This window comes from Oryctolagus cuniculus, chromosome 2 (genome assembly GCF_964237555.1).
Source record: "Oryctolagus cuniculus chromosome 2, mOryCun1.1, whole genome shotgun sequence".
NCBI lineage: Eukaryota > Metazoa > Chordata > Mammalia > Lagomorpha > Leporidae > Oryctolagus > Oryctolagus cuniculus.
This window is the reverse complement of record NC_091433.1, coordinates 43666352-43689964: the sequence shown is the minus strand read 5'-3', so window position 1 is coordinate 43689964 and position 23613 is coordinate 43666352. Positions and strand designations below refer to the sequence as shown.

The 23613-nt window shown below is 51.3% G+C and overlaps 1 protein-coding gene across 3 annotated transcripts in view; it reads right to left on the bottom strand.

Annotated features, from left to right (window-relative positions):
- Positions 1 to 5336, bottom strand: part of PINX1 (PIN2 (TERF1) interacting telomerase inhibitor 1) — a 94303-nt gene extending 88967 nt beyond the window's left edge. The window contains exon 1 of one of the 3 annotated variants that reach the window (XM_008248958.4): positions 5175 to 5336. In XM_008248958.4, the coding sequence (XP_008247180.1) occupies positions 5175 to 5193 (19 nt within the window). In that variant the 5' untranslated portion in view covers positions 5194 to 5336. Of the gene's footprint in view, positions 1 to 2605; positions 5084 to 5130 lie in introns of those variants that run through there. The other 2 variants (XM_070068210.1, XM_017337759.3) reach the window with 2 other exon arrangements.
- Positions 5337 to 23613: the final 18277 nt, after the last annotated feature.

Below are 23613 nucleotides of genomic sequence, written 5' to 3'. Positions count from 1 at the left end.
CTGCTCGTTCACTCCTGAGATGGCCACAACAGCTGGAGCTGGGCCAATCCAAAGCCAGGAGCCAGGAGTTTCTTCTGGATCTTCCACGTGGGTGTATGGTCTCAGGCCTTTGGGCCATCTTCTGCCGCTTTTCCAAGCCATAGCAGAGAGCTGGATTGGAAGAGGAGCAGCTAAGACTAGAACTGGTGCCCATATGGGATACCGGCACCACAGGTGGAGGCTTAGCCCATTATGCCACAGCACCGGTCCCCATCAAAGTATTTTTTGAAAATATTAATCCTGGACAGATGTTCAGGATTAGGATTCCTTGGGTTTTTTTTGTTTGTTTGTTTTTAAGATTTGTTTATTTATTTGAAAGGCAGAGTTAGAGAGAGAGGGAGAGACGGAGAGAGATCGTCCATCCATGGTTCACTCTCCAGGTGGCCACAGCAGCCAGGGCTGGGCCAGGCTGAAGCCAGGAGCCAGGAGGTTCATCTGTGTCTCCCACATGGGTGCAGGGGTCCGAACACTTGGGCCAAAGTGATGTCCTCCACTGCTTTCTCAGGTGCTTAGCAGGGAGTTGGACTGATACCCTATGGGATGCCAGCGTCACAGCTTGGGGAAAAGCTACACCACAGCTAAAGCACTTTTTTTCTATGTATATAAATAACAGACCATAGGGTCTCAAGTTAATCACTGCAGTCTGAAGGAAAATTATGGCAGACAGAAAAAATCTAAAAAGTTCACAAAACAAGAATATGAGCCCTCAAAGTTCACAAAAGAATATGAGCCCTCAAAGCCAAGCACGGCCAAGTGAGAACGTGGAGGCGGAGCATCATCCTCACTCGCCTCCTGCCTCAGTGTAAGCACGCCACCTCACTCTGGACAGCCTGCTCCTGGGCAGTCTCATAATTAAAAAACAGCATGTCCTCTGGGCAAAGGGACTCACTGTGCTACAGGTAAAATCAGAGGCCCCTAACTACCCACGTCCTAGCAAGAATAAGACACGCTTTACCAGCGTTAGGCAGAAAAAGCCACTTAAAAGCAACAAGCTGGACTCAAATTTATGGCGTTGTCTAGGGAAAGGTCTCCCAGAAATGCTCCTCCGGGTAAGCTACCGCTTCATGTGGGCAAATAGGCGGCGCAACACGGGCCCTGCCGCTGCACGTCTGCGGAGCTCTGCCTAGCCGATGACCAGGGTCCTACGTGGTAGCTGGCTATGGGTGTGCCAGTGTTCAAGTCTCCATACAGTGCTTGTCCGGGCACTCTGAGGCTTGTCTAAGGCAGAGGGTTGAGAATGACCAAGCCCATCCTCTACTGTTGTTCCTAACAGTCCACAGCACTTCCGTGAGACACTGGCGACCAAAGGAGGAGGAGCTTTGCGTTAAAGTAAGAAGCTGTAGGGCCAGGCCAGCGCTGTGGCGCAGCAGGTTAAAGCCCTGGCCTGCAGCGCAGGCATCCCACATGGGCAGCCGGTTCAAGTCCCAGCTGCCCCACTTCCGATCCCGCTCCCTGTTAATGTGCCTGGGAAAGCGGTAGAGGATGGCCCAAGTCATTGAGCCCCCGGACCCTCATGGGAGACCCAGAAGAAGCTCCTGGCTCCTGGTTTCATCAAATCAGCTCAGCTCCTGTCATTGTGGCCATTTGGGGAGTGAACCAGCAAATGGAAGACCTACCTCTGTCTCTACCTCTCCCTGTAATTCTGTCTTTCAAATAAATAAATCTTAAAGAAAAGAAAAAAAAAAAAAAGAAGCAATAGAGCATGCAAATATGCAGATGCAGACCCTCCCAGAGGAGGGTGAGGCAGCCATGCCCTGATTTCTGACGGGAACCACATTTCCCAGGGATGTGTCCTGGCTTTGGTGTCACCTACATTTCCAGGAAAACAATTCTTAGCAAGAAGACAATCCCTGGTCCCTTCCAACTGGACTGCCTTTTACCTGTGCCTCGTTATTCCAGTGCCAGGGTCTGCTCTGTGCTCAGCTATGGGACAGAGCTAACACAGCAGTCCTGACTTCTACCCTTTGAGAGCCTTGCTTACAATGCTGGCCCTTTCCTGGGAACTTGATTTCAGAAGTGTTCCCCATTCACAGAATGGATGCGAGTGGCCTGTTTTTATGAGCAATTCAGTTTATGTTGACCACCTGTTCTTCTGGAAGTCTAGAATTTGGGTACATTCCAGGCCAACACTGCCTCCGTGAACCACTCCCTGGAAAAAACTCTGAACATGGAGAGTCGAGTGAGCATCCCTGGTTGACAAAATTCCTCATGTACTGTCACAGACTGCTCCTGCGGGCATCAAGTACATGGTGTGTGACTCCACTCCGAGAGGACTCTGGAAGCTTGTGCCTGGTCTCCAGTGGGCTGTGCCCACCTGTCTTGGGCTTGCACCGATGTTGCTCTGTTACCCTTCAGCTATGAATCTTAGCCATGTGACCAGCAAGTCAGTGAATGTGGGGGTGGCCTTGCAGACTCCCACACAACCTGGAACAGCAGTGTAGAGACAGCACTGGCCCCGGGGAGGGTCCTGAATCACAGATTTGGGATGATGTTTTTAACTGTGCTCTGGCAGGAATCCCTCCTACTCGGAGTCCTAACTGGGATGCATTTAGGGTGGCCCCAGTACCTAAGCCTCCATTCAGCAGTTGCAAGGGACATCACTTTTCAGTCACTCCGTGCCTGGTACTGCATGGCTTATGCAAAGACCAAGCTCGTTCTCAAGGCTGCTCTGCATCTCAAGAGCCAGGGACAGGCGTCTTCTTATTTTTCCAGACATTTTCAGATATTCAAGAACTCAAAATATATATCACAGATGTGTTCTTGTTGAAAAATTATTCAAAACACATTCAAGACTGAGGAAACTGCAACATAAAATTTTAAGGCAAAGAGCAACAAAACTCATTAGTGTTGTGGTCTGATTAGAAACGTATTGATTGCAAGTGTCAGGAATTGGTCTTAAAAAGGAGCGTATATGAAAAAAGAACTATCAACACACCATCTGGATCGAAAACAGCAAATTACATACACAATTTGAAGGTGAGAAATGAAATTCTTGCCTAACACAGGGGGAAGTTTGTTTATTTCCTGTCTTACGCATGGGAGAGACAACAAAACAGCATCTGGTAATTAAAGAAACACAGGCTAGGGGCTGGCACTGTGGCACAGGGCAGGTTAACGCCCTGGCCTGAAGCGCCAGCATCGCATATGGGTGCCAATTCCAGTCTCAGGTGCTCCTCTTCTGATCTAGCTCTCTGCTATGGCCTGGGAGAGCAGTGGAGGGTGCCCCAAGTCCTTGGGCCCCTTCCCCCATGTGGGAGACATGCAAAGGACATAGCATGTTTAATGAGGGGAAAATGTTCATTGTCTAATGCTAAGTAGCTGAAAAAAATAGAATACAAACTTGAATTACAGAATGACACGTTTTATAAGGTATCAGAGAAGAATTAACTGCTGGGCAGTGAACTCGCGCGTCTGCAATGTTTCTATTTCCTCTAAAATGAGAACACCAGGGCTGGGTGTTCGGTGCAGCAGTAACGCTGTCATTTGGGACAATGCTCCACTCCTGATTCCAACTTCCTACTGATGCACATACACCTGGGAAGGAGCAGGCGATGGCTCGGGTTGAGCCCCTGCCACTCATGCGGGACCCCTGAACTGGGTTTCCAGCTCCTGCCTCGGGCCTGGCCTGGCCCCAGCATCTGAAGAGTACCAGCAGATGCGAGCTCTCCAGTCTCTCCCCTGCATAACAGATAAAATAGAAACACCAATCCTAAACATCTTATCGCAGGGGATGCTGTAAAATAAATTCAGAAAATTATGAAAAAAGACAACTCAGAAGATTATACATCATCACGACAAAAATTTGGAAAACTTGGAATAACAGTTGGAGAAGAGAACCGAAAAACCCTCTTCAAGAGCGTGCAATCTGACTTACTAACATCTACAAATAGCACGTCACACCGGATACTGTGTTCATGTAACCACTTCATTAGTTTTTCAGCCAATCCAGGGAGAAAGTGATCAGAGAAACCATCAAGGAAACACACATAAATGAACAGCAGAGCCAGAGCCAATGTTTGCAAACGCAGGCTAAATGAAGCCCCCAGCAAAGGTTCACCAAGGACATGAAGAAATAACAGCCCACAGGGTCACCATCTAAAACACATTCCTTCCTATGAGTTCCCGTTTCAAAAGAGAAAATCGCTGGTCTTAGTGGCTAGAATGTAAAAATATAGACACAACTGCATCAGCTTTGCCACTTTTCAACTCAATGACTTGAGGCAAATCACTTTCTTCTGAATCTCAATTTCGGACGGAGCCTGATTTCATTCATCTGGTGCTCCTGGTCCTTAGGTGGTTCCTTACCTAATAGGCTACTGAGAACACTTATCTCACAAAACCCCCCGTACGGCTGCTGTTGGCCTGCTAACAGGGCTCGCTACACCGCTTTAGAAAGTTAAGCGCCAGCTTTCTGCGGCCGAAGCAAGACTGCCATCTGGCGGTGAGCAACCTTACTTTCAGCTATCGTGCAGAAGGGAGTTAAAGGACTTCTCTCCAGAAAGCGGAGTTTAAACGTCAAACGCACACTGAGGCAGTATGGGATGCTGAAGCTAAACCGCTAGTTATGGAACAATTCTAACCAAACCAAAACTGCCACAGTCTTAGAATCACTGCCTTAAGCCTGCACCGCCGCCGCCACCTGCCTGCCTCCCTGTCGCCCCCAAATACTAATTTCCTGTGCCAGTGGTTCTAACCCTTTAGCTTCTTTTTCTGGGTCCAACACGTCTTTAACAACAGGATTTCACTGCCTGGAGCGAGCCCTCTAACCCAACCTCCGTTTTTTATGCTGAAGAAGCTGAGCTCCGGGGAAGTGAAGCCTCAACCAGTGTCCCCACGACCGAAGGAGGCAGGGCCAGTTCCGGGACCCGGGGTCCTGACTTCCTCTGGAACCCGCCGCACGCGCCCCAGCTCTGAGTGTGCGGACAGGTCTCGAGGGGACCTCGCAGTCAAAGAGAAAGCAGACCGGCGGGTCGACTTTCGGGGCGAGCCAGAGATCGGATCGCCAGAGCCCAGCCTCTGATACCCCTGCCTCGCTGCTAGCCGGCCACCCACGTGCCCGCCCCTCCGGGCGTCCTGCGGGTCACCCAGCACCTTCACCCTCGCGCCCAGGTCGGGCCTCTGCGTTCTACACTCACGCTCCGCCAGCATCGACATGTTGCACAGCCTGTGACGTCCGCGCCTCCAGACCTGGAGACCGTGGCTGCCCGGTGCCGGCTCCGGAAGAAACTAGAAGTGCACAACTCTCACGCCGGGCAGTCGGCAGCCGCCCGGACGCATGCTGTTGGCGTCATCGGCGTGCGCCTCGCGCCCGCGACCACGTAGCGGAGGGGCGGGGCATCTTGGAGCGCGGGCGGAGCGACGAGGCTGGGGGCGGGAGCGCGGGAGGCGGAGAGAGGCGGTGCCTCGGTTGGCTTGAGCAGGTGAGCCACCTGAGGCTGGTTACACGCAGGGCTTGGTTGCATCTCTACGCGCTGAATGTCAACATGGTGCCTACTGGAAAGAAGACCTCCGGCCCTTGTAGCCAATTGGGAAGTGAGCCATCGGATGGAAGACTCTCTCTGCCCCTCCTCTCTCTGTGTAACTCTTTCAAATAAAAAATATATATATTAAAAATAAAAAAGACCTGGGCTCCACCTCCCAGCAGCTCGCCGTCTCAGAGGGCAAAGGGTTGGAGAAACTTGGCTGTGGTGCCCCACTTCTGGCCTCTGATACAGATGATAGATTGCATTAGGTGTGACTGGGTCCAGTATCTTTCTGTCCGCCTGTCTGTGGGATCCCAAGCTAAGCAGATACCTAATTCCCGGGGCAGGGGGGTGTCTCTGTCTAAACACCGGGGTGCCTTCACCAAGACAAAGGTTTTTACGTCTTTTCTCCCGGACAAGGTACACACTGGAGCTATGGTTTTGTCATCTCCACCTCTGTATCCTTGCCGGTATCTAGTCTGAGTCTGGTGGGGGCGCCATGTTTGCTTATGAACTTATTAAAGCACTCTCGTGTCTAGAGGAGTTCTAATCAACATGTCGGGCAGACAGGAAGGACTTGGTTTTAGACAGTCGTCTGTCCGTGAACTTCAGGTGGCAGGCGGAAGATGAAAACAGTACTGCCCAGGTGCCAAGAGCAGCTACGTTTGTTCTAAGTGAAACTCGGCGCCTAACTAGGAGTTTAGACAAACAACGCCAGCTTCTCTGGTTTTCTGGAAGTTAGAAGGAGGAAAGAACTGAAAGGGGTCAGAGGAGGCAGAGTGAATGGAATCTTCCCAGGCGAGGAGGGAGACTCCAGCAGGGTGCTGTCCTTAGGACGGCAGGATTACACACGTGGTGGGATCCGGGCAAGCCATTTTATTTCTACTAGAGGAAATGGACGATAGTTACCCTGCATGGAGGACACTGAGTTAGCACGCCTGTGCTTCGCACATGTTAGTCTGTGATTCCAGGAAGGTAGTTTTGATTCAAAGAGGAGCGGGAAGATTGGTGCAGAAGTTGCCGTGGGCCAGGTGACAGGCCTGTGATCCTGGGGGGCACTGCGAGTGTTGGGTGATGAAGATGTTGCCAGCCCTGGAGATGCGGTGAGCACTCTGCCCCGGGCCTGGAGATGCGGTGAGCACTCTGCCCCAGGCCTGGAGATGCGGTGAGCCGTCTGCCCCGGAAGTGCTCACTCAGAGCCATGGGGAATGATGCACACTGGACTCCGTCTTCGTGTGAACGCAGGATGGACTAAAGGTCTCCAATGCTTGTTCCAGTTCGTCATTCCCCTGTGCCTAAGAAGTATCCATGAGGATTATCTACTGAAGAGATGAGGTCTGGAATTTTTACACAATAACAGAATCTTACTTATATTTTGGATGATCGGCTCGGATCAGAAATCGCACTTTTTAAAGGCGATTCAGATAACACACGGAGTCTCCGCTCCAGTCTCTTGGAGGACTCCCTCGGGCCTTGCTTCCCCGTCATGGATGTGCCCGTGGGTCGCTCGGAAACCTTGCGAAAATATGTGTTCTGGGTGGGCGGGTCTGGAGCGAGCCTGAGGCTGTGCTCTGGCAACAGGTGTCTGAGGGCGCAGGTGCTGGGGAGCTGCAGCCCCCTCTGTGTGCTGGGCCATGACACCATCAACGGTGTGCGAGATGGTGGGGTTACAGTACGCTCTCTTTCCTGTTTAACTGAAGGTCTGGATGAAGAACACCTGTAGACGGCAGTGACAGACTCAAAGAACTGAACCTGGCACACGCTTATGTCAGTCCTCTGAGCTACTTCCCTGCCTTCAGGCAGGTAACGCCCAGCATCAGGAACCGATGCTTGCTACTTCGGTTCTGAGCTGTCCAGTGAGTGTGAATGATTCTCCCTCCCCCTCTCTCTGGCCCCCCTACACACACACAGCCCTACTCAGGGTGTTAGTCTGTTAGAGCTGCCATAACCAAATACTACAGACTGGGTGGCTTAACCAACAGTAATTGGCTTCGCACAGTTCTGGAGTATAGAAGACCAAAATCTGGGACTGGTGCCGTGGCTCACTTGGCTAATCCTCTGCCTGCGGCGCCGGCACCCAGTATGGGAGCCAAGTTCTAGTCCCGGCTGCTCCTCTTTCAGTCCAGCTCTCTGCTGTGGCCCGGGAGTGCAGTAGAGTATGGCCCAAGTCCTTGGGCCCTGCACCCGCATGGGAGACCAGGAAGAAGCACCTGGCTCCTGGCTTCGGATTGGTGCAGTTTGGCCGTGGCGGCCATCTGGGGGGTGAACCAATGGAAGGAAGACCTTTCTCTCTGTCTCTCTTGCTGTCTAACTCTATCTGTCAAATAAAAAAAAAAAAAGTCCAAAATCAAATGGCGAGCCTGCCTCGTTGCTGGTGAGGCTGTCTTCCAGGCATATACGTTCATGCTGTGCTCACCTGACCTCTTCTTGTGTGTGCTGAGGGGGGCAGGGACACAGGGAAAGAGAGAGACAGGGAGGGAATGCAAACAAATGCTGTAGCCTCCTCTCTTAAGACTTATGTATTTATTGGAGAAGCAGAGTTACTGACAGAGAGAGGGACAGAGAGAGAGAGAGAGGTCTTCTATCTGTTGGTTTGCTTCCCAAATGGCTGCAACAGCCAGAACTGAGCCGATCCGAACTCAGGAGCCAGGAGCTTCTTTTGGGTTTCCCACATGGGTGGGACTTCGGCCATCTTCTACTGCTTTCCCAGGCCATAGCAGGGGGCTGGATTGGAAGAGGAGCAGCCGGGACACCAACCTGCACCCGTATGGGATGCCGGTGCTGCAGGTGGAGGCTTAACCTACTGCACCACAGCGCCAGTCCTGGTGTCTCTAATACTCCTGTCAGAACATTAATTCTATTAGATTAGGGTCCCACCCTTATGCCTTCATTTAACCTACGTGACCTCCAAGTTGCAGGTCCAAATACAGGCGCCCTGGGAGTTAGGGCTTCAGCATGCTAATTTGGGAAGGGATTGTGCATTCCATCGTCAATAATTACAAAGCTGGGAAAAATACCTGAAAGAATGGTTTTCCAACATTGGGCACATGGCAGGAAGAACTGTGCTCCCTAAGAAACGGGAACAAAGGGTGAGCCTGGGGAGCACTTCAGACTGCAGTATAGCCAGGAGGAACCCAGCAGAAGCCCTCCCCCAGCCCCCGTCGCCCGGGAATTTTCAACCCTCTCTGAATATTTCACACTTCCTATGCGAGCTGCGCTGGTGGTAAGTACTTAGGCAGGTCTTTACAAAGTAACAGTGTCCTGCATGGTAACTGGCAACCTAGAGCCTTCCCAGTCTTAAACAAACCAACCAGATTTTACCTTTGACTCAATTTTTCTTTAATGCCGAGAGAGAAAACTGAAGCGACATAAGGCAGAAAAATGATACCCTGTCCTCTGATTGACTGTTGTATAAAAGCCATGCCTACACATTTCAAAGTGCACTGTGAATTTGGATGGAGTGGCCCATGCTGTGGCGGCTGCGGGAGACAGGGCAAGGCAGAGGAGAGCGTTCCATTTCCAATCATTTAACGCTAACTCTGGGCAGGAGTTTGCAGACACCGCGCAGACATCTCTTGGGACAGCCACACTCACATCAGATTGGAAGCTGGGTTCAAATCCTGGCTGCACTCCTGCTAATGTGCACCCTGGGAGGCAGCAGGAGGTGGCTCAGGTGCCTGGGTCCCTGCCACCTGGTTGGGAGATCCTCCTTATTCCTGATCTTGCCGTCGCCCAGCCCTGGCTGTTGGCAGGCATTAGGGGAACGCAACAGCAGATGAGAGAGCTTTTTATTTTGTTTCCCTGACTCTCAAATATATAAAAATATTTTTAAATGTATTACAGAAGCTATCTCTGTTGTGGATTTTTTGATTAGTCCTCTCCTGCTGCCTTACCCCACCCACATTCTGAATATTTCTCCAGTTGCCCAAAGGAGAACCGATGCAGCCCGCAGAAGTTTCCTGTTTCTGTTTATGACTTTGTCAATTCTCATGCGTAAGCTCCCAAAATATGCCGACCTGGTTGCCACAAGAATGGGAGGTGGTCGTTACAAGGATGCAGCCTTCAAATCTGGCTTTGGCGCCTGCAACTCTGTCCCCTCTCTGATTCGTCATCTGCCACTCCATTGGACTTGCTGGGAGGACTCACCAAGACAACACCCACCAGATGCTCCGTGGGGGACAGCGTGCTAGGACTGCAGTGCCCCCTGCTGTTCTGTCCTGAGAATTACAGGCAGACCAAGGGGCTGAATCCGCTCCAACCCCTATTTTTCACGTCCCACTTTGATCTTCCTCTGCCACTTGCCAGTTGTGACCTTGGACAGGTTGCTAAGTTTCCTATGCCTCATTTTCCCCAGTGCCCCTGCTGTTCTGTCCTGAGAATTACAGGCAGACCAAGGGGCTGAATCCGCTCCAACCCCTATTTTTCACGTCCCACTTTGATCTTCCTCTGCCACTTGCCAGCTGTGACCTTGGACAGGTTGCTAAGTTTCCTATGCCTCATTTTCCCCATCCGTATGATAAATGGTACTGCCTCAAAGATACCACACCTGCTATGGTTGGAATGTTTGCTTCCTACTGCAGATTGCTATGCTGAAACTAATCCCCCATGTCAAGGTATGTGGGAGTGATTAGATCAGGATGGTGGAGCCCTCGTGAGTGGACCTGATGCCCTTATTTTTTTTTTTAATATGCCTGTGCCCCACGTTGGAGTCCCTAGATTGGGTCTGATTTCTGCTTTTCCTGACTCCAACTTCCTGCCAACGCACACCCCGAAAAGCTGTGACGCTGGCTCAAATCAATGGGTTTCTTTTTTTTTTTTATTATTTTTTTATTTGTATTTTTTAATTTTTTGACAGGCAGAGTGGACAGTGAGAGAGAGTGACAGAGAGAAAGGTCTTCCTTTGCCGTTGGTTCACCCTCCAATGGCCCCGCGGCCGGCGCACCACGCTGATCCGATGGCAGGAGCCAGGTACTTATCCTGGTCTCCCATGGGGTGCAGGGCCCAAGCACTTGGGCCATCCTCCACTGCACTCCCTGGCCACAGCAGAGAGCTGGCCTGGAAGAGGGGCAACTGGGACAGAATCCAGTGCCCCGACCGGGACTAGAACCCGGTGTGCCGGCGCCGCAAGGTGGAGGATTAGCCTAGTGAGCCGCGGTGCCGGCCCTGATGGCCTTATAAAATAGACTCCAGGGAGCTCACTCCCTGCTTTCACCTCTTGAAGACACGGCAAGAATGTGCTGTCTGTGGACCAGGAAGTGGGCTCAGCAGGCACAGACTCTGCCAGGTCCTTGATCTTCGACTTCCCAGTCTCCAGAACTCCAACAAGTAAATTTCTGTTGTTTACCTGGCCTATGGTATTTTGTTATAGCAGCTCAGACTGACTAGATGATACTTACACACTGCTGATGCATACACTCTAGGACAGCACTTAGCATGGAAAGGAACTCAATAGATGGCTCTCTATGTTTGAGTACAGATAGGTTTTTGTTTGTTTGTTTAGGATTTATTTTATTTATTTGAAAGGCAGTTACAGAGGGAGAGAGACAGAGAGAGATCTTCCAGCACTGGTTCACTCCCCAAATGGCCCCAATGACCAAGGCTGGGCCAAGCCAAAGCCAGGAGCCAGAAGCTTCATCTGTGTCTCCCACATGGGTGGCAGGGGCTCAAGTACTTGGGCCATTTTATGCTGCTTTCCCAGGTGCATTAGCAGGGAGCTGGATTGAAAGCAGAGCAGCCGGGACTTGAACCAGGGCCCAGATAGGATGTCAGTGTTGCAGGTAATAGCTTAATTCATTTGCCATAACTCCAGTTAGAATTTTTAAATTAATTTACATTCTTATTTATTTAATCTCAGAAAGAGAGAAAGATCTTCCATCCACTGGTTCACTCCCCAAATGCCCCCAATGGCCAGGGCTGGCTAGACCAAATTCAGGAATCTGGAGTACGCTGGGGTCTCCCATGTGGGTAGCAGGGACCCAAGAACTTGAGCCATCATCTGCCAGCTCCCAGGATGTACATCAGCAGGACACCGAAGGGGCTGTAGGGAACCAGGACTTGAGCCAGGCACTCCAGTATGTGATGTGGGAGACCCAAGCAGCAGCTCAGTCACTGAGACAAATGCCTATCCACCCCCCATTTTGTCTTTTAACTCTACACCAAGGTCATTTTGTCGATCTGTCCACTACTGACTTCAGTGTGGGTAACAGATAGTGGACGCCTAGTGGTGAGGGGGATACCTTTGGACATAGCTGGGGTTATTGGTGATTGAGCAGAGGGTTGAGAGGAGGCCGGGACCACAGATCACAAAAACTTGCATCAGAAACTATTTTCAGGAAATCTCTGTCACTCCTCTAGGACTTTTGTGATTTATACAGAGTTAATTTATGTATGGTACCTTTAAAACCTTATGTGTGAAAGACATTGTTAGATAACCATTTGCTAAACTGTAGGCACCCCATTTTAAAAAATCCTATTATTAAAAAGGAAAAATGGCACATATAACAGTCCACCTACACAGGCATATACAGTTAGTATATGCATGGACAATTTGGGGAAGACTCTGTCCCAAACTGTCCAGCCCGGCGCCTGCAGCAGAATGGGGAATGAAGAGTTACACAGTGTGCGTTTCTCTCCTGTCCGAACTTCGCAGTAATAATACATCTTACTTCTTAACTATATTAGAGTCGTTTAAATCTCTCTCTCTCTCTCTGGCTTATTAACTTGTGAAGGGGAGCATGCGGTCTTGCAAAGTGTGGTGTGTACATAGAGCTGATGTAAGTGTCTGGCTTGGACACTGAGCTCAGTCGTATCCACTCAGCACAAGGCACGCTGCAGATCCATTACAGATGCTGAGGACAGAGATCTGTCAACACCTGGAAACCACAGGACCCCTTTAGCGCGCCCCTGAACAGATTGGGAATGACATCCAACTGCCTGTGGTCGGGGTCCTGGCTGACAGTTTGCGGCAGTTCTGCTCTGATGAGAGCTCACGTTTTATATCTGTTAGCAGCTTGTGGGGGAAATCTGGGGCATGTATGCCCAGAAGATCCGTGCTTTGCCCTTCCCTGCAACTTATTCCTCCCTAAGACAATTAAGCATATACTGAACCGACAAGGCCAGATTCTAAGACAATAGCTGGACCACCTTTTTAGTGGTCATGGTCACCATGTATGGTAACAGCCCAGGGCCATACACCTGGATGTGGCTTTCTCTCTGGTGGCAGAAGGAACAGGCTGCACCACCACTGTCTCTCTAGAACAGGCTTTCCCATTTTGCTTTCAACCTCTCTTCCTCTCTTCACCCTGGGCTGGTGAATATTTAGCCCAATGAGGAAAGACTTAGACTCAAAGCACAGAAAGAAGCCTCACTTAGGGTGGGAGGCCAGGCATAGACTCCAATCTAGTTTTTCAGAAATTGTGCCTTGGGGTGAGCAGAAGCAGCCCAGGGACTGCCAAACTACAGTCAAGAGAACTTTGTTCACTGACATCAGCTCTTGCTTGGTGGTCACTTCCTTTTTCCTAGAGGTAATGACTCTTTGAAGTCAAGTCTCTGTGGTAAACTCAAGGCCAGCAAGGAAGAGGACGCTCTGGGCTCTGAGACTTGGCTCCCAGTGGGAAGCAACACGTATAAGACCCCATTTTTCACACGGAGCAGTGGGAAGTGCTAACTCTTCCATGGTTTTCATGGAGTCACGGTGCCATGACAGGGGCACTGCTGTGGTTTGGACGTGGTTCGAATGTCCCCTTCAGGCCTCATGTGCTGAGCTCTAATCCCTGCTGTGAGGCATTAAGAGACCAGAAACTCAATCCAACTATGGTGTCTAGATGTGGGGCCTTCGGGAAGCGGTTAGGATTAGCTAAAATCACCAGGGTGGAGTCCTGGGCTTGAATCCTGGTTGCTTTATTAAGGGAGAGAGAGAGAGAGAGAGAGAGAGAGAGAGAGAGAGAGAGACCAGAGGACACACTCTGGTCTTCCTGCCTCTCGCCGTGTGGAATGTGCCATCCTGGGACTCTGGGCCAGCAAGGGCATTAGGCCTTATTGCGTTCCTTTGCTTACCATGGCCTCACGTTCACCAGGTGCTTTTTTGGCCAATATTCTGTTTTCCCACTTTGCTTTTCTTTCCCTCGGTCTCATTGCTCCTCCCGACGTCTAACCTTCGCTGTCACCTACGCTGCCTGTTTGGTCTTCCCGTCTTCTGATGGTCTCTCTCTCCCTTCAGGGACATGCTCTTGTTCATGATTTCAGCCAGGCCTCCTTCCAGACTTCTCCCAAGATGTCTCTGGGTCTGGGCTTCTTTCTCGCCCTCTGTGGTTGTCTGCCCTGCCAGCAGCATGGCCGTCTCCGCCTCGGGAGCTCTTTTCGCTTGCCTGCCCTGAGGCCTGGCTTAGCCATAGTTAACTACACCCAACAAGGTTCTGTGTAGTCCTGACTGTGGTCATGGTATCCCTCTTGCTTCTTAGGAGGGTGTGTGTTGGTGGGGTTGACTCTGTGTGTCTGATGTGGTTGAGTGGCAGTATGGTGTGCTGGGAAGAGCACAGATCTCGGTCCTGACAGCCCTGGGGACCAGGCATGACTGTCATTCAGTGGGCAAGGGAGGCTGGCCTTTCTGAGGCTTCCGTAAAATGTGGGAGGATGAGAACACTAGCCAAGTGGGATCACATCCTTGAACATAATGATAAAGAAGTAAGAGCAGAGGCCGGGGCTGTGGCACAGTGGATTAAGCTACCACCTGAAACACCAGCATCCCATATGGGCACGGGTTTGAGTCCCATCTGCTCCTCTTCCAATCCAGCTCCCTGCTAATGTGCCTGGGAAAGCAGCAAAAGATGGCCCAAGTACTTGGTCCCCTGTATCCACATAGGAGACTCAGATGGAGTTTAAGGCTCCTGGCTTCAGCCTGGCCCAGACCTAGCCCTTGTGGCTATTTGGGAAGCAAACCAGTGGATGGAAGATTCTCTCTCTCTCTCTCTCTCTCTCTCTCCCCTTCTCTCCCCCCCCCCTTGTAACTCTACCTTTCACACAAATAAAGACAATCTTAAAAAAAAAAAAAAAAAGGAGCAGACATAACAGTTGTGATCATGAGCCAGTGCTTAAACAAGTCATCCATCACAACACCTTGGCTGCAACCCACATCTCTGTCATCTTTAAACTTTGCTTCTCCCTGAACCAAGATCCTGTGTACATCACAAAGCCCGGAGGAACGTGTTGAGCTTCAAAATCGCAGGTGTATAGGAGCTTTTCACCTGGACAGGAGCTGCCTTGTGTAATTCCCAGCATTGTCTCCAGACATTTTCAGAACCCAGGCTGGGCAGGGAAGGGTGCTGGGTGGGTTTAGGACACTGGGAGGCCTGGAACCAGTGGGGCTGGCATTTCTACACTGTGAGGCGTTTAACCTTGCTGAGTCAATTTCTTCTGTAAAACAGGGATGTCAATAGCTACCTAGAGGCTGGCAGGGGATTATTGGCAATATTGTTAACAATATGAGCATATTTGACAGTCAAGTAATGCGGGAGGAGGACTGGAGGGTAAGGAAGGGGTGGGGAGGAAATGCGGCAGGCAGAAGCCCGCGTGGCACCGTTTAGCACGGAGCATCCACTCTCTGCGTTCATTTGGGTGGCATCGCGTGCACCTCTCCAGTGCTGCTCCTGAGTGCCCTCTTTCCCCAAGTCCCTCACCATTTGCAATGCTTGTTCCTCAGTGGGAGCCAAGGGCTTGTTCTAGGAAGGAAGGGAGGGGCGGGGACTCAGTCACATTTTTATGTAGCGAAAGCAAGACCCAGAGTGGTGGTGACTGTCCTGTGGGACTCGGGACTCCTGGACGGAACTGAGTGGCAACCTACTCACATCGCTCCTGAAACTGCAGCCCTGCAGATGGCTCCTGGCCGCCGGACCCCGTGTCTTCTCCTCCTTACTCGCTGGTTCTGGCTCTGCAGTGAGACGGGGAGTAATGAATGTTAAGCTCTCTTTCTAGGTCCCAGGCTCTACGTTTGCGGGAAAGCCGCGAAAATATCCAAACTCACAGAAGCCTTGCCTTGGGCAAGGCCTCCTCCTGTGTACTACACCAATGCCATTTTTATCACTATATCAATGCAATTTTTATCACTACACCAATGCAATTTTTATTACCTGACTTTTATTTGTAAAATGTGTAATTTACTTCATTAAAAAAATCCAGAGGTGATTTACCAAAACACATACATAACAGATTTCTTTAAAAATTAGGAAGATAGAGGCCAGCGCCACAGCTCACTAGGCTAATCCTCCGCCTTGCGGTGCCAGCACACCGGGTTCTAGTCCCGGTCGGGGCGCCGGATTCTGTCCCGGTTGCCCCTCTTCCAGGCCAGCTCTCTGCTGTGGCCAGGGAGTGCAGTGGAGGATGGCCCAAGTACTTGGGCCCTGCACCCCATGGGAGACCAGGAGAAGTACCTGGCTCCTGCCATCGGATCAGCGTGGTGCGCCGGCGGCGGCGGCCATTGGAGGGTGAACCAACGGCAAAGGAAGACCTTTCTCTCTGTCTCTCTCTCTCACTGTCCACCCTGCCTGTCAAAAAATTAAAAAAAAAATTAGGAAGATAGGTGGGCATTGGGTCTAGTGGTTGAGACTCCTGAGTCCCACATCTGAGTACCTGGGTTCGATCCCTGGCTCCAGCTCGCGATGGCAGCTTCCCACCAATACAGCCCCTAGGGGGCAGCAGGTGGTGGCTCAAGTCATTCACTGGGTTCCTGCCACCCAGGTAGGAGACCTGGATTGAGTCCCTGGCTCCTGGCTCCAGCCCTGGTCCAGTTGAAGCTATTTACTGAGTGGGGGCCGGTGCCGCGGCTTACTAGGCTAATCCTCCGCCTAGCGGCGCCGGCACACCAGGTTCTAGTCCCAGTTGGGGCGCCGGATTCTGTCCCGGTTGCCCCTCTTCCAGGCCAGCTCTCTGCTGTGGCCAGGGAGTGCAGTGGAGGATGGCCCAGGTGCTTGGGCCCTGCACCCCATGGGAGACCAGGAAAAGCACCTGGCTCCTGGCTCCTGCCATCGAATCAGCGCGGTGCGCCGGCCGCAGCGCGCCAGCGGCGGTGGCCATTGGAGGGTGAACCAACGGCAAAGGAAGACCTTTCTCTCTGTCACTCTCTCTCACTGTCCACTCTGCCTGTCAAAAAAATAAATAAATAAAAAAAATAAAAATAAATAAATAAATATTTACTGAGTGGGTTGCCAGGGAGAATAATTATGTCTCAGAGGAAGCAGAGGGGGCAAAGGAACTGCCCGGTGGTATGTGGCTCCCTTGAACTTGTTAAAGTTGGAAGGCTGTCAAGCAAGGGGCTCCTGCAGGGTGACTCATCAAAAGATGTGTTCTGTATGGGGATGGGATTTTGGCGGTGGGACCTTTGGGTGATTACAAAGGAGGGTAGAGCCCAAAGAGTGGGACTGGTGCCCTTATAGAAGACGCCCAAGGGAGCTCATTCCCAGAAGGGAGGTGCAGTCTCTGAGCCAGCAGGTGGGGTCTCTCTGAGTCTATTGGCACCTTGACCTTGGCCTTCCAGCCTGCAGGGCTGCGGGAGGTAAGGTTCTGTCGCTTGCAAGCCACCTTGTCTGTGGGATTTTGTTATAGCAGCCCAAAGACAGGGCCTGGAATCAGAACTGAAATTACACACTGGCTGGTGTGTGTGGGGGTGGGGGGTATGTGTGGGGGTGGGGGCGTCTTACAGAATGGACCATATTTGCCAAGAGCAGACACCCAGAAAAGGCTTCTATACGAATGTCTCTGAGCAAAACACTGAGCACAGTGGATAAACTGGACTTGACTTGCAGGCCTTCCATCGGAGAGAGCCATGGGTCTTCCCAGAATCCAGAGCCACTGTAAACAGGTAATGATTGACCTGTCAGCTTCTCAACACACTGGGAAGAGGCATTGGCAATGAGCAGACAGGGTGAGGCTTTCTCGTTCTTTCCCGGAAGACATGTCCCCAAACTCACTCCTTCACAGGCCTGAAGAGTCACTGACATCACAGAGCTGGCACCTGCCTCATTGCTAAAGTACAGGCTGAGAACTGGAAATGCGCTAGGAACCCACCCCACATCCAAGGCTTTCGGGTTCTCAGAAGACACTGCAGATAGGGCGGAGGGAAGCCAAGGCAGCTTCCTCGGGCTCCTCCCAGGTGCCTGGGCCGGAGGGGAAGTGCCTGGGGAGGAAGGGATAGACTCTCCTACGTCTAAAAAGATGGGAGGGAGCAGAGGGAATGGAGAGAACGGGGAAGTTGGCTGACTGTTGGGACTGTGCCCTCTCCCTCCAAGGTCCTGGCCACCCCCATCTGATAGAAGGGTGCTTCCCCATCCCCCCACCCCCACCTCACAGAAGTCCGCTTTGGAGAAAACTTCCGTTGGGGAGAAAGTGCTGACAGGGATGTGGGTTCCCTTGAGCAGTGTTTCTCCCGTTGTCCCCGAATGGCATCAACAGGTGCAGGCATGCACAGCAGCCCCTGGGAGACTGGGATGCGACCACCCCGCTGGCCGTGGGTGCTCTGCAAACAGTGGGGGCTAAAGCACTCAGGATCCAGCTGCATTGGCACAGTCCCTCTCCCTGCCAGCTCTGTCACCAGCTGTGAGTGACACGCTCTGGCCTGCACCCACCATATAAGAACGAGTCCCGCTGGAGGGTGGCTGGATCCAAGTCTGCGCTTCTGACACAGCGAGAAGCAAGCACTCGCAGGGAACAAGAAGCCTTCTTGCTGCATGTGTCAGCGGAGGCGGTGCGAAGGCAGTGTGCCTCCAGTATCCTGTCAGAGATTTGGGGGTGTAAGACATGGCGGGCAGGGGAGGGGGCAGGGGAGCATGTGTAATATTCAGAAAATACCAGAATGTGTCTGACACTCCCCATCCTTGGAACCCTCTTTTCTTTTTCAAATTGTATTTATTTTCATTTTATTTATTTATGTTTATTTTATTTATATTTTTTTATTTTATTTATTTGAAAGGCAGAGTTACAGAGGCAGAGAGAGAGAGAGAGTCTTCCATCTGCTGATTCACACCCCAAATGGCTGCAACAGCTGGAGCTGGGCCAATCCGAAGCCAGGAGCTTCTGGGTCTCCCACATGGGTGCAGAGGCCCAAGGACTTGGGCCATCTTCTACTGCTTTCCCAGGCCACAGCAGAGAGCTAGATGGGATGTGGAGCAGCCGGGGCTGGAATTGGCGCCCATATGGGATGCCAGTGCTGCAGGCGGCAGCTTTACCTGCTATGCCACAGCGACGGCCCCAGAACCCTCTTTTCATGCCGAGTTTGTGTCTCCAGTTTCTTCCCATCTTGTTTGGGTTTTCCCCTACCAGCACATCTCTCAACCTTTGAGCTTCAGTCTGAATTTGGCTCCCCAAGCAAGGAGCCTGGGTCCTCACATGGTACTTGCACCTGGGGATGGCTGTGTGTCAGTGAATCTGTGGGTAGCAGACACCAGCACAGCCCACCCGCTTACCCCCTCCACACCTCCCCTTTAGCGTGGCTTCCTCGCCCAGCGCCAGCTGCTTCCAGCTCCCAGATGCCAGAAGCCTGAGCTCCAGCCACAGCACACCCTCTGCTCGCACCACCGTGAATCGGCACCCAAAATTTCCCACTCCATAGTCATCTGTCCCTCCCCCGCCTTGCGGAAAGGAAAAGGCACACACGCACGGGTTATTAAAATGGACTGTTTATATTATCTCAGTTGAGTCAATACATTATAATGTATTAAAATGGAAAGGTACAAAATTGAAATAAATACTTTCTGATTCATGTATAAATCTTTTTTTTTGTCAAGATGACTTTTTTTTTGTCAGTACATGTCACAAGAAAACATTTAAAATGACACCAAAACAATCATTGAAATCATGGTGCATGGAGGAAAAAGGTAAAGAAAACAACTTTTGGCTTGTTTTGGCATGAGACCTTGATACAATTTGGGTTCCCCAAAACCATGTGAAGGGTGGTAAAATAGAAATGCTCAAAATTGACTTAAAAAAATAAACAGGCTTTACAAAAACCCTCTTTTTTTGTTTTTGTTTTTTTTTTTTTGTTTTTTGTTTTTTGTTTTTTTTCTTTTTTCTTAACCCAGCCACTTCTCTACACGGTCTGCACTTACAATAGATACATTCATTATTGTCCACGGGAAGACAGCTACCTGCCTTTCATTTTAAAGAGCTTGGTGGAGAGGCTGAAGAATCTGCTGCAGTCTGGTGCGCATGGGGGTGGGGGGAGGAGTCCAGATCTGAAGTAGGCTGAGGACGGGGGAGGGGTCTCTCCTTGGAGCAGTCCTGGGTTTGTCCCCAGCCTGGGAACACCGCTCTGTGACTAACAGGCCCACTCTGGGCTTTGTCCCAGGGTGGGGACAGGCTTCCAACGGCCGCCCTGGGAGGGCCTCTCTTCTGGTTCTGACTGCATATTAGGTGGCTGTTAAGGCAATAAGGACTTTAGCAAACTAGAAGTTTAGGGCAGCTAACTCCAGCCAGATCGAAGGTAAACAAAAGGTGAGAAGGAGTCCCCTTCCCCTCGGCTCCCCTTTCCCAGGCCCAGGGAGCCTTGGCCCGGAAGCTCCGAGTTTACAGTACGCAGTAGCACGGGGCTCACCCTCAGGAAAGCTCCCGGAATGAAGGCTCATCCCTTGACTGGGGGCAACGCGACCGAAGTGTCCACTCTCCAGAAATCCCTTTCCTGTGGTCACCCAGCTGGCAAGCGGAAGGTGGCAGCACCAAGGTTCCCGCTGAAGTTAGGGCAAGACCTTTGCTATTGTGGGCTGGCCTCGAGCACCAGGCGTCCCAGAAAGCCAGGCTGGGAGCTCGCACGTCCCGAGAGACCCACACTCAGCTGGAGAAGAGGACAAACCTTTCTGGGTTCAGGCATGTGCCCCCAGACCCCATGGAACGACAGCTACTGTGCCCATGGGAATGTGGGGTCCTGGCTGGGCCTCTAGGGGCGTGCCAGATGTTCCTTGGACTTGACTCTACTCACAGAGACATGTGCAAAAGACAGAAGATTAGCAGGGAGTTGGATCAGAAGTGGAGCAGCCAGGACTCGAACTGGTGCCCATGTGGGATGCTGGCACTGTAGGCAGTGGCTTTACCCGTTACACCACAGTGCCAGCCCCCAGAAGACAGGGCAGAACAGACACAACAGCCCTTCCCTTCCTCTGTGCTCTGGAGTGCAGGAGATAGACAGTTACCTCCAAGTACCAGGGGACAGATGAGCAGTGACAGCTGCCTGTTATCTGGTGCTGACTGCTAGCAACATGCTGGGGATGTGACTGGTGATGCTCTAGAACTGGGTCTCGAGTGGTTGCTGCCAAAGTCTACAATGACCTCAACTGGCAAACACATCCTGCATGGCTATGGCAGGGCAGACAGACGACAGCTCCATCCTCTAACACTTGCTAGCAATATAGAAAGAACTCTCCATGAGCGGCCTGGGGCCTGGGGATACGGTGGCCTGGAGATACCACCCTCTAGTTACTCTTGGCCACCCCAAGCTGGGGCTCTCATGGGGCCAGGATGTATGGGAGGAGAAACAGCAGTGGCAATAGCCAGCCATTGGGGACCAGTTCCTCACCAGGCCTTTCTCTGCTGGATATCATCTTGTTCGTGTCCTGTGGGCGATATTTTATCCAGACAGCTGAGAGTTCCAATAATAAACCAATCTCTTAATTGATTGATTGGTAGGTCTGTGGGACTTCCTTGTGCAATTCTCCTTTATAAGGGTTTAAATATAGTTTCTAAGGCATTCACCATGCAAAACAAGGCTCCTTGGAGGTTATCTAGCTTAGTCCCTCTATTGCAGATAGAATCCAGTGGTTAAGGGCAGGCAGTTATTTTAGTCTGGAACCCACAGTCTTTCTGCACAGTTAGGGTGTTCTGCTTGAATTTATATTCGTAACTCAGTGTCATGTTCTTTGGCTCTGCTCTTGCTAGGCTGACAGGAAGGGAGCTAGTATTTAAAGTCCCGCCCATCAGCCTTGGGAACCTAGTCGTCATGGCAAGTACCCCTTCAGCCCTTGGCTGGGCTTGCACCCCCGTCCTGGGATGCCAGTGGAGCTCGGGGAAGACAGCAGCCGTGGCTGGGCTGTTGCGATGAGCAGCGAGCTCGTCTGCAGGCGGCAGCTGCTGGCAGAGGTGTTGGGGTCACTGCAGTGCCTATGGTAGACTTGTTGAAGAGCCTGGGGGAACACAGAAGCTCTACTGCTGAGCAGTTTAGAAAAAAAAAAAAATTCAAAAATGAAGGTTTGGTGACTTCCACTAGGTGGCGCAGGAGCACACCCCCAGAAGAGCAGAGCGTGCAACATGACCAGGAGCTAGGAAGGTACTTGAAGAGTTGTGTCAGGGCAGTGGGATAACGAAACAGCATATTTTCAAGATCTATCACATTTTCTAGCTTAAAAAGATAATTATCATAACCACTATTATTTATATCAAGCAAATTAGCTCGGGGACCTATGGCCCTTACTTGGGGATTAGGAGTGCTACCGGAGCTGGCTGACTATGTGGGTAACTGCTCCCAGGGAGGGCCAGTTCTGTACGTTCCCTTTCCCCATACAGCCACCAGGGGGTGCTCTGCAGCTCCAACATTTTGAGATGAGAATCCTGGCCCCACTTTCCAACTCTGAAAGGACGAGGCCATTACTATAGCCACTCCCCTCCTCTCAGGACAATCTCCAGCAAAATAGGCTACTCACGCTGGCTCCTGGGCCCCTGGCCACGGTACAAGGCCGGGTGGGGGCCGGGGTGGGGTGTCAAGGGCTGGAAGAGCCCTTAGAAGCAAGAAAGCCCTTTAAAAAATCCACAACTCAGGAACTTGATCTCTTTCGAGAAACAGCACCATAATCTAGTAGGAACCAAAGTCATTTCTCCATTTTATAAGGAAGACACTTTTAAGAAGTAGAGCCCGAGGGAACAGCCGGCTCTTCTTGGGGCTGACACCGTCAGAATCAAGGGGCCTCTGTAGCAAACTGTCAGTTTGATTTTGAAAATTCAAATAGAATGGCATTCTAGATCGGATCTAAACCAGTCTCAGGTTAATGTGAGCTTTGGCGGACAAACCTCAGGGAGTCCTCCTACAGGGAAACAGGACAAGCCAGGGGCTTCCCAGCTCCCTGAAGGGGAAGCTGAGGCTGGGAGGTGTGCTGGCATTTGCATGACACTCAAAGTTCCTGGCTCTACCACTCTGCACGAGAAAACCACACTTTGACTTCCGGAGCCTCCGTGGAGATAAATGTTAGCAGAGAGGAGGGCACAGAAAACACACAGAGAAGGGATGTTTATGGAGACTTGCAGATTAACCAGTTCTGGGTAATGGGACACTCTTCCCAGAGAGGCCAGGTGCCTCCGCGGTGGGAGGCAGCCAGCAAAGGGGGAGTGGCTACAGGAGAGATGGGGTGTGGCTACAGGAGAGCTGGGGGAGTGGCTACAGGAGAGATGGGCTCCTGTGTGGAAGGAGGAGCTACTCTGTGATGGGACTAAGTGAGGGCCGGTTACAAGCTTAGACTTGACTCTGTCTTATTTTCATTGTTCTTTGCCCCTTCAACCTATGTGTAAATAAGACATTAGCTCATTTCTTGTCCCAAATTCTTAGCCCCTTACCTTGGCTTACCCAGGGCTGGGTTGGGAGAAGGGAATGTGTAGAAGTGTGTTCACAATGACTGTAATCATTGAGAAAACAACCCCCCACCGACTTATAGCGAGTGTGACAGTTTGGGAAATGTCATCTGAATTTCCTACATTAAAAGGAGGACTCTGAGCTAGTGATTATCACTCAGGAGAGGGACAAAAGAGCTGTGGGGGTGGCCCGTCTGAGGGGGCTCAGCTTGTTCCCACCTATGTTTCTTTGGGGACGTTACTTCTCTCTGGGGGTCCAGTTTCGGCATTTGTAAGGGGAGGAGCCTGGGCCACATGAGCTCTGAGGTCCTTTCTGACATTCACAGTCTGTGCTGCTAGAGAGCTGCTATCCGTGTTGACTAGACATGAGGTAGGGACTGAATTCTAGTATCATGGAGGTCTCTACCGGCCTTGCAAAGCAAGCAAGCAAACCTTGTTCCTGGGGAACCATGGGTAAATTTTCCAACAGGTTCTTGGGCCTCCTGGCCACTATCAGCATGTTCACCTAGCTCCATCTGAA